General features: G+C 38.5%; 1 protein-coding gene across 1 annotated transcript in view; it reads right to left on the minus strand.

The window, feature by feature from the left end:
• LOC121422362 (RAD50-interacting protein 1-like) overlaps positions 1-10771 on the minus strand; it is a 58388-nt gene extending 47617 nt beyond the window's left edge. The window contains exon 1 of the mRNA XM_041617354.1: positions 10551-10771. Coding sequence (XP_041473288.1) covers positions 10551-10766 — 216 coding nt within the window. The 5' untranslated portion in view covers positions 10767-10771. The remainder of the gene's footprint in view (positions 1-10550) is intronic.
• Positions 10772-11723: the final 952 nt, after the last annotated feature.

Here is an 11723-nt window from a genome sequence, read left to right on the forward strand (position 1 = left end):
AATGAAATACAAAAACAGAAGGAAATAATATAGAGATAAACGAGAAGAAAAAATTGACTGTATCATTATCCAGGTATTTATTGCAATTTTGATTACTTTATAGACGAGGTCCCATAGAATTGAATATTGTAATTATGATTGTTGTGAGTCGCAGTGTCGACCGACCTGGACTGAAAAACAACATTGCCGTCTGCCGATCCTTGCTGGGCAGCCTGGGCTAGCTAGCGCGCTGAGCTGCGGCTCGCTAGCTCCGATCCGAGGCGTTAATTGCGTAATGCTTTCAATTTCGAGATCAGAGCGGACCCATTTCGTGGTACAAAGTCACCAAAAAAACATTTTCTCTCCGGAATAAAAGGCGAATTTGCAAATTGTAAGTAAATTCACTCTAGGCTAGGTAGTAGTAGACATATATTTTCCTGATTTGAGCCTGTATAGATTAGTGTGGGGATTGCAGAAATAATGTTTTTCATTTTTCAAAGATAAATTGACTTGCGGGTTAAAACCCGACGGGTCAGCGGGTCCCGCTTGCAAATTATTGGATTATACGGGACGGTACGGTTCGGGTTTTCACTTGCGGGTTACAACATTGGCAGGGCAGAAGAATTCTATATCCCCCTCCGTGATTGTACCCCTGTGTAGTGAATGTGGTGATCCAGCTGGATTTCAGCTGGATTCAAACATCAGATTTAGCTCCAAAATCCAACAAAACCTGCTGTCAATAATTTGAAGATTTTGAAAGCTCATTTCAAGTAATAAGTTTCAACACATTCTCGGGTCATTTTAGAGACCTATTTTAATCCTTTCAAACAAGTAAGATCAATAACTTTTAAGCAATTTTTATTATGTTTCAGGTGCTGACGATTATTTCTTATGCATTATTTATGAAAAATCAAGAGCTTTCTAAATTATTGCTGTCCTACTTTACGAAGGGCAGGGGCTGTTGAATTGCAGCAGTAAAACATGGCCACACCTTTCAAGATTTTATGTTATACAACTCATATAAAGATTCTCGTCATTTGATTGGTTGAAAGTCATACAATACTTGATCCATTTTATGCTGCATTTTCCAAATGACAACCATGCATTTGTAGCGACAAGGAAATTTAGTGGTAATGTAAACTAGGCACCTTAACTATTTTACATGCAAAGCATTATGCGAAGTCAGTGAAGTGTCCAATCTTTTAATTGTATAGACTTTGGTGACCGTATTATTGACGAGCGAACAAAGCTTGTACTGCTGTTTTCGTTCAAGGTATGCAGATTTTTTCTATTTATTGTTAAATTAGTCGTTTTAAATTAATTGCAAAAAAGTGTAATCATCGAAAATAATAATCTTATATTTTCTTGCTCTTGACGTCGCTGCCTTTCCCTTGTTGAGTCTTTGATGTGAATATAAATCGCGCACCCTCTTTAGGCCAAAAAATTGATATTGTCGCCATGGTACAGGCAGCGTCGTCAAGAGCAAGAAAATATGAGGAACATGGTGCTAAAAAAGTCAAATTCAAAGGGACTTTTATCGATCGGTATTTGTTTGAAATGGAACACTATGATTAGATTTAAGATTTCGTGATTTTGTGCAATTGCATGGAAGTGTTTTATCTAGACTACAGGAATCTCCAAAGAAGTCGAAGGATCAGCTCATAGAGAGAGTTGCATGCATGGTGCCTTGATTTTCCCGTGCACACCGGCATGTTTTTTTTTTGTGCGGCTTTTTTCTGTTTTCATATTTCATTAAGATTTTTGCATTAATTATCGTGAAATTAGGAACCATTTCCTAATTTCCACTGGACATTTTTTCATGACAAGACATGACCCACCTAACTTTTCGAGCTTGCTCACTGCTTCACCACAGCTGGCGCGCTGATTCTAATTAAATCTAATTCTTCAAAGAGCTTAAGCCTTAACGTTAGATCAGAAAAATTGATTTCAACACCGTCTTTTCTCTACTCGACAAAATGGAAAACCAGCGTGAAAAACTCCACAGAGTTGTACACGCTGGTTAACCAGTTGTGTGAGGAGCTTCACATCATCAACAAAGCCTCTCGCATCATAGACCAAAAGCTTCAGTCTCTGTATTTTGGTTGTTCCGCTGAACTACGTTGGCTCCACTCACCAATACATAGACTGAAGAGCTTGGAGGCCCATACGTACAGCCAACGTATAAGTGAACTAACGTTTTATAGGTCACGATTTAAAACTGTTTTTCAGAGAAATTTACAGTTTCATGCCGGTTTCCATTATCAGGGAAATACAAGTAATTGCGTACCTTGGACCGGAGTTATTGATAAAAATCCTCTGGATGATCGAGAAATCTTTCATCTAAGACATTTTCACCTGAGCTGACAGTTTTTCTTGCAAGTTGCCATTTTGAATGACATCATTAACATTTTAATGTCTCGATATATCGAATGTCGTCTGCTATCAGCGATCATAGCGGTTTAGCTCACATATGGGGCAGATCGCATAATAATTAATGTCGAAAGCAATATCAATATCACATTCGTAAATTGTTGACACCCTCTCCATTCGTTTGTAAATATTTCATATTTTGGCTGCCACTTTGATCGTTTTTTCGGTGTCCAAGACAAGTAAACATCGGTAAAGTACAATTTTCATACCTTTTCATCAATATCGTTGAAAGTATTTTATCAATGAATATCAAATATTGAAAGCTTGTAGTTTATACTAAGCCTTTATAGAGTGTAAATTCGATGCGTACAAGTACATCAAAGTGTGGACAGTCCATTGACAAAAGGGAGGACGTGATAACATATGCGAGCTCACACGAACACTCTGTCGGTGAATGGGGATTACAGTAAAATGTCAGAAATTGTTGAATAAATCCCCAGAAACGACAGATATTCCTGTCTAGGCCTACTAGCATCAATTCATTTCAAAATCGCTGAATAAGCGCTAAGCGAAGTTTCTTTACATATCATGCATATCGTGGTGAAAGGAGGTACACAAATGGCATTATCGTGAAACAGGTGTCCAGTTTCCTAATTCCCCCGGACACTTACATGTACCAAATGAAAAACATGTCCTCCTTTATTAAAGGCTCAGTTTCGGTTCGCCGCGATATGTCTCCCTGTACTCTAGCTCTCAATCTCTCGTCTGATCGATGATTTCATCATATAGCTTTATTTAGTCGCTCGTGCGCATGTATGGAGAGGGTTCTATGGGAGGGTTACGGGTGGAAAGAGGTATCCACTGTGTACAAGTCTATGGAGAATTTCTCCGTGCGTTTCTACAGACTGGTGTCCTATTTCACGAGTAAATTAAGGCTTGCTAAACCTTGTTAACTAGTGTTTTTAGAGTGTTTTTGGTGTCCTATTTCACGACTATATTAAAGCTTGTTTACCCTTGTTAAATAATGATTTTAATTTATATTTTGGTGTCCTATTTCACGACTAAATTAAGGCTTGTTAAACCTTGTTAATTGGTGGTTGGATGTCAATGAGAAGTTACGTGGGGAAATAGGTGTCCACTGTGTACAAGTCTATGGAGAGTTTCTCCGTGCGTTTCTACAGACTGGTGTCCTATTTCACAAGTAAATTAAGGCTTGCTAAACCTTGTTAACTAGTGTTTTTTGAGTGTTTTTGGTGTCCTATTTGACGACTATATTAAAGCTTGTTTACCCTTGTTAAATAATGATTTTAATTTATATTTTGGTGTCCTAATTCACGACTAAATTAAGGCTTGTTAAACCTTGTTAAATACTGTTTATTCGTGTTATTTTTAGTTTACAATATAATGATAGCCTACTGTCTAAAAGTGGCAGAGTGGTCTTGAAGAGGAGGGAAATGAGGGGTAGATGGAATATACAGGTTAATTACCGTTTTGGTTTAACTATTTTTTTTTTTGGGGGGTGTCCTTTTTCACGACTGGATTAAAGCTTGCTCATTCGTATTATTTATAGTTTGCGATATTAGGATAGCCTACTGTCTAAAAGTGGCAGAGTGGTTTTGAAGAGGAGGGAAATGAGGGGTAGATGGAATATACAGGTTAATTACCATGATTACTGATATTGTTTTGACTGATTTTGGTGTCCTATTTCACGACTAGATTAAAGTTTGGTCTTTCGTTAAAAATAAAAACATATTAAGATAAATGTGGTAGAGCGGCCTTAAAGAGGAGGGAAATGAGGGGTAGATGGACTGTTTTGTTTTACAATATACTTTGTGCCCTATTTCACGCAATTCATATGATTCTGACTTTTGCGAATTCGTCAACTCGATTGCCCATAGAGCGCTTCGAGTGGGTGGATAGTAGTGTTTGATTGTTTGCGAGTGCACAAATGCTAGCAATTGATATATTATTAGCCCATGTGTAGATACTCTACCCACGTGGCCATACACACACTCCCTCTATCTCTCACATCTACGGAGAAGCCAAAACGTAGATCGTGTGTGCCTTTCGCCGTGCGTGGCATGCATGCACGCATTGTACTGGCCTATAAGCTGATTGGTCGGAAGTGAGTTTGTACATGCGCATAATGGTGCCGCAGTCGCATGCAGGGCCAAGTGAATGAAGTGTTGGCTAATATAGGGCTATCATATCAAGACGAGGAATACTTTCTTGGACGCGTATCCTTGGGCACCTATCAATCAAACTATACCAAATAGCTGTCTGTCATGGAGTAAACTACAAGATCATGTAATTTACAAATAAATTCTCAGCGTGCAATGCCGGTGCAATGAAACTATGTTGCCAGTTCAATACTGTGATAGACTACACACGCATGCAAACACTACGTGCATTGGCAAGCTGGCTAGATGGAGTGTACTCACGCTCGTACTCAGCCTCAATCTGACTGGGCAAAAGTCACTTCTTATGCGCACATATATTATCTAGTAATTGATTATAAATATGCAAACTCCGTGATTCCTGTAATGAATGAGTGTCAAGGTGGCGACTTGCAGCATGTTAATGGTCATTAGCAATGTATGTTTCCCTCTCAGAATATTCATATCTTCATCTCTCTCTCTCTCTCTCTCTCCCTCTCTCTTTCCTTGTGCATTTTAATTCTAAGCTGATTTGACAGAAGTGTCTTCGTATAAAAAAATAATGGAAATGATTACGCAGGGGCGCGCACTTTGGTCGTCTGTATATAGTAGGGCGAGTGCCACGGGGGTTGTGTGTGCATGTAGACTAGCTTCCATATGGTTTTAAAAGGCATGGTTTGTGATGAGCTCGCTGAGCAGAGTGCGAGCAGGTGTCATTCAGTGATTCTGGATAGTAAAGTACTACAAGATCCAGTGCAATCTACTCTTAAAATTCACAGCATGCAACTAACATGACTGCGAGTAGAGTAAAAAAAACTTTTTATTTATTCCACTACGCATGCTCAATATTTTGCCCTATGAGAAAATATGGAATGTACCATAATTTACAAAGGGTAATTACTGATTAGATAATGCATTGTGCAATCAATGCAAGGAAGTCTGCTGCCACTTCTCGACTACATGTGCACAAAATGACATCATAAACAGTGTATGCTTCATGAATTAAGGGAGGGGATGATTTCGTCTAATTTTCAATCAAGCATTCACTTTGAAACTAAAATACGTCTACAATATACAACCCCATTGAAATATCAAAATGGAAAGGTCTTGCATAGTAACAAAGTTCAATGCTATATTTTGCGCATGCTCTAAAACTTGTCTGTGATGCCATTGGTTCATGGAAAATATGAGATTATGACATGGAACTAATACAAACATCATAGGGGTGTTAAAAGTCATCTAGCAACTTGATAATAATTAGGCCCTTATCGTTTTTTATTATTCTATGAAATTCGGAATGACTTCGAGAAATCAGGAAATCTATCATTTGTGGACCGATATACAGGATATTATTGGTGATGCTAGGAAATGGCCTCGCAATACAAGGAGGTGTTTTTGGACGAACAATTTGAGACACTGGAACAGATGCTTAGTGGCAGCATTTGTTTTTGTTAATGGCCTTAACCCTGATGTATTTTTTAGACTGGGCAACGCTTTAGAGAAAGGTCAAGTTTCAACCACTTTAGAGTGTTGTTTAGATTGTTCGAAGGAGGAAGGAACTAACGACTCTATGCGTGGAATGTATCGACAGGGCGCTACGAGTTTTTGGATGGAACACCAAAATATTATTAAACAGAGGTAAGTGCCCCTACTTTTTTTAATAGAATATTCCTATTATTATGTTAATAGTATAATTATGCAAATTCTTTTCACTTAATGATATTTTTGGCGGCAATCAAGGGTATAAATAAGGGAAAATTGGAGGGAAATCATCACTTTGCCAACATGTCTTGGAGTAAGCCCCTTCCAGACCCTTCGACGGGGGTATTCGAACATTGGAAAAATCCATTCAACTTCTACAACCTTTTAATCAGTCTTGATGACAAGTCTTTGTATAGTTCGCTGCATCAGTCAACTGTGCAGTCTGCACCAGGAGGTGCAAAGAAGTAACTAATGCGAAAAAAAAAGGTGGCGTTATCTGGAGATGTCGAGGATCGGTCACTTGGCCTCATTCTACAAGCCACTCCGTCCATCACAACTCTATCTTTGAAGGCTCTCATTTCGATGTCAGAGAAATCCTGGTCTTTATCAGGGAATGGATACTATCCTCTTCACTCCATCGATGTTCCGTGACCGCTGATATGGACTACAAACGTACTGCAGTGGACTGGGCGAATTTTATGAGAGACATTTGCTGCAGATTCGTCAACGAATTGTACTATGGTACCTTTCCGGAACAATTTTCGGGGGAAGTAGAGATCGATGAAAGTCTATTCGGACGTAGGTGCAAGTTCAACCGAGGGGATCCTCGTGGTGTCAAGGTGTGGATTTTTGGGATGATTGAACGCTCCTCGAATCGCATCATCATATACCCCGTGGACGAAAGGAACGAGGCCACTCTTAATTCATCTCAACGAGCGTCACGTCACCAAGGGCTCAACGATATACAGCGATGGATGGAGGGCCTACAGCTCGTTGAACAGGAGGGGGTATCAACATTTCACAGTCGAGCATAAGCATACCTTCAAACAGCTGTATAAGAACGACGACACTGGAGATGTAAAGGAAGTTCACACCAATACGATTGAGGGAGCGTGGAAACTGGCGAAAGACCACTTCAAGCAGATGAATGGCACTCGTCTCTCCAACTTCGAAGGGCATCTCTGTGAGGTGATCTGGCGAAATAGGGTCGCTTGTCAGAAGTTGGATCGTATCTGCAACTTCTTCGCCCTCATCCAAGAGTACTATTCACTGGTCCGCAAACCATCGCTAGAAGTTCGCTACCCGGTTTTTTACTCTTGGAACGCTCACCAAGAGGAAGATAGGATAACTAGAGCATTCGAGCCTGAGATTGAGCAGATCCCATCAGATGAGCCAACACGAACAGAGCCGATGGAGCAACATGAGAGACAGCGACCAGTGTCTAGAATGCCATCAACCTCTAAGGAGCAAGTCATCACCCTGCTACCCAAAAGTCCATCTCGTCCTTGCCTGGCCATGAAGCGTCACATTATGAGTCCCTGTCGCAAGTCCTCAAAAGGAAAAAAGAAGGCAGCAAAACGGGACAAAACTACCGATACACTATGCCACCCAGCCGGTTTCATCCCTGTGGACAAAAAGGGAAAGGCAATTGCAACAAAGACATCTGAACGCCCTGGCTACGGAAAATGTGACTTCCAATATGAATTCTCATCGGACAGTGATTTTCAGTAAGAAACTCTCTTAATATTCTTTTTCACGAGCTAACTTTTTCAATCCTTGTTGAAATAATTAAGAATACCTAACTCCATGAAATATTTTTTTCTTCCTTTATAAAGTCCAAAGTGGAAATGATTATTTTCTCAATAACTCTTTCTTAAAGAAATTAGAATGAAATAAGATTCCATGCACATTTTGCAAGCCGTATATGTGAATTTTTTTATAGTGAAATAATTTCTGTATCTTTTCCAAAATATTATTCAATGTGGCGTTCCTTTACGTGAAACTGCAGTGTACGGATCCTAATATTTATGTGTGATTGCACTTTTGCTATAGGGCTGCATGACTCTGTGTTGACATTCGCAGAGTTGTAATTGACACTGAAATGTACACATTTTTTAAATGTCGCATAGAGACGGCGTGCCCGGGGAAGTCTTTAATCTAAGCTTTATTTAGTCAGTATGCTATTGAATTGAAAACACAACCTATAGAGTAGTATGTATTTCTCGTGATAATTTTAATTATGAATGAAAACATAATTTTGTCCGTTAAAAGTCTAATCAAGCCTTATAAATCAAAAACATTGTTGTTTATATTTCAAGACCGACACCCTGCAAGCAGTATTTCCACTGCTAACTTAATAGACCTACATGTATATCACGGAAGTCAAGATGGCAAATGTATAAAGTCATATACAATGTTTGGGATTCGCGAATAGGTTTGATGTTATTTGGCCCTACGAGTTTGCTGGATCGAGGCACAAGCATTCTATTTTCACTCAAATAATGTTGTGATGTTTATAACGGATTAATTTGCATCATATGTAATAAATAAGAGTTTCGAAAGTTCAAGATAATCATATCAATCATTTCTGATGGAAAGGTCAATATTGAAAATCTCTTTTTGACAACAATTGATAGTCTGATAAATGCTATAGCATATCACTTTTGTGATTCATGTTCAATGAGTGGGAACTTTTGGTATTAAATAAATAAATGTGATTAAACTTTTAAAAATGAAAATATACTTTTTAAATATTTCATGTTCTTATTAGTGACATTGATGTTTTTTGCTGCAACATTGGTCAATGATGGTAATCTTATGTGCTGATTGCTTAGAAGTGTGAATAATTCGCTGACTTCATGATCTTTGCTCTGGTGGAGCATGCTTTCAAATGACAATTGAATGAATATAAGGTGCATATTAGCATATTAGCAAGCCTTAATTTAGTGTTGAAATAGGAAACCAAAATACAAATCAAAATCATAATTTAACAAGAGTAAACAAGCTTTAATATAGTCGTGAAATAGGACACCAAAATCAGTCAAAACAATATAAGTAATCATGGTAATTAACCTGTATATTCCATCTACCCCTCATTTCCCTCCTCTTCAAAACCACTCTGCCACTTTTATACAGTAGGCTATCCTAATATCGCAAACTATAAATAATACGAATGAGCAAGCTTTAATCTAGTCGTGAAATAGGACACCCCCCCAAAAAAAATAGTTAAACCAAAATGGTAATTAACCTGTATATTCCATCTACCCCTCATTTCCCTCCTCTTCAAGACCACTCTGCCACTTTAGACAGTAGGCTATCATTATATTGTAAACTATAAATAACACGAATAAACAGTATTTAACAAGGTTTAACAAGCCTTAATTTAGTCGTGAATTTGGACACCAAAATATAAATTAAAATCATTATTTAACAAGGGTTAACAAGCTTTTATCTAGTCGTCAAATAGGACACCAAAATTAAAAGTAAAATCATTAGTTAACAAGGTTTAGCAAGCCTTAATTTACTCGTGAAATAGGACACCAGTCTGTAGAAACGCACGGAGAAACTCTCCATAGACTTGTACACAGTGGACACCTATTTCCCCACGTAACTTCTCATTGACATCCAACCACCAATTAACAAGGTTTAACAAGCCTTAATTTAGTCGTGAAATAGGACACCAAAATACAAATGAAAATCATTATTTAACAAGGGTAAACAAGCTTTAATATAGTCGTGAAATAGGACACCAAAAACACTCTAAAAACACTAGTTAACAAGGTTTAGCAAGCCTTAATTTACTTGTGAAATAGGACACCAGTCTGTAGAAACGCACGGAGAAACTCTCCGTAGACTTGTACACAGTGGACACCTCTTTCCCCACGTAATTTCTCATTGACATCCAACCACCAAATAACAAGGTTTAACAAGCCTTAATTTAGTCGTGAAATAGGACACCAAAATACAAATCAAAATCATAATTTAACAAGGGTAAACAAGCTTTAATTTAGTCGTGAAATAGGACACCATTAAATACAAACTATTCACATAATTTAGTTTCCTTTTTCAAGACTAGTCTATAGAAATAATTCAGAAGTCGATTGAAAAACCGTCCCTCGCTGTAAAAGTCGAACAATAGAATATTGTGTGAGGAGCAAGGAACCAGAAGCGACTGCTCTGTGTGGAGAGTTTCGCATCGGGAACAAAAGGTTTCGCATCAGATCTTTTGAAAATTGTTGAAGCGAGGATTTCTTTAGAAAATCAAGGTAGATCCCGGTTCAAATAAGTGTCCAGTTTCCTAAAGCGCGCACGGAATGGCCACACAAATTCAATTTGGTGACCAGTTCCTAAAAGCATGGAATGGCCAAGGTTTTTTTTGAGACCCCAATTTACCCAGTCCCATGTACCCCTCGTTTTGCACGGTCGACTCCTGGGCTCCGGCCGATTGTCGATTGACTCATTGTGTGATTGAGTGCTCCGGCTCCTGACTAGGCTAGCCTACGTCAATTATGAGGGTGTGGGACTACTGTCTAAGGACGGTATAAACAGATCTGAACAATTTACCTCTTGTTCTATCCTTGCCTTTTCCTCAAGTGCATCTTTAAGCATATCTTCGGTAACAGAGAGCTTTTTTATATCATTTCCTATTTGTATGTCAATCATTCGACGAATTTCATCCGAATATCCAGGCAATGATGAGCCCGATTCTTGATGTGATTCCTCAGCCATTGTCGCAAAGTTTTTTCTGCATCCTTTTTTTTTAACGTGTATCTCGCGCATGCGCTCGAAGCTGATCATCAGATTCGCTACGCCGCGCCCCAATATGCCCAACATGTTAGACATATAGTAGATTAAAGTAAGGCTGGGGGGGGGGGGGGCTTTACTCTAATAAAAAAGGAGTCAAAATAAATTTCTGAATGTCGAAATTTTCAACTCGCACTGGCATTATTTTAATTGTTGAAATATGTAGAATTTCCGATCCCGCTCGCGAATTGGCGCTTGCACTTAAATAAATACGCATCTTGCTCAGGATCACAAACATTCAAGTTGCACAGAATGTTAAATTTTCATGTCAAAATATATAAAAATTTTCAAAAATCTAATAGAGGGCTAATGAGATTATTTATTTCACATTTATTTTTTTATGAGTGACTGATCAAGGACTACCCCTTAAAGAACCTAACAAAAATAAATTTGAGTGGGCAATTGGTGAAAATATGCGTGAAAAAAAATTGCCACCTTCCCCCCGATCCCCCCCCCCCCCCCATTAGTGAAAGCTGGATCCGCCCCTGCCATGTCTATCCAGCGGATAATTGACGAGTTGGGGGTTGGGGGCACCTTCGTCTGAGTGGTACTCGCTCTGTCAGAACTGAATATTTTGCAAAGCTAAATTGGATGAAGTCTACACCTTACCCCCACCGTCCCCACTTCCTCCATTTATCACTTCCACTTCGGCCTATCTAACAAAAAATGAATAAATCGCATGACATATACATGTACATGCAGGGCATTTTAACTTGAAATATTATCTCATATGATGATCAGAAATTATAATAAGTACTTTACAGCTAACAATTTGGATTGTGAGGTGATATTAATACTATAATATGCACATACATCTGCATCAAAAATTTGTTTTTCTTACATAATTTTTGTTTACATTGTAAACAAGTTCAGTTTATCTATTGAAAGTTTCTCACATTGTGACTCATTCTTACTAGACTCCTCATAGTAGAC

Source organism: Lytechinus variegatus, chromosome 10 (assembly GCF_018143015.1).
Source record: "Lytechinus variegatus isolate NC3 chromosome 10, Lvar_3.0, whole genome shotgun sequence".
In the NCBI taxonomy this organism is placed as follows: Eukaryota; Metazoa; Echinodermata; class Echinoidea; order Temnopleuroida; family Toxopneustidae; genus Lytechinus; species Lytechinus variegatus.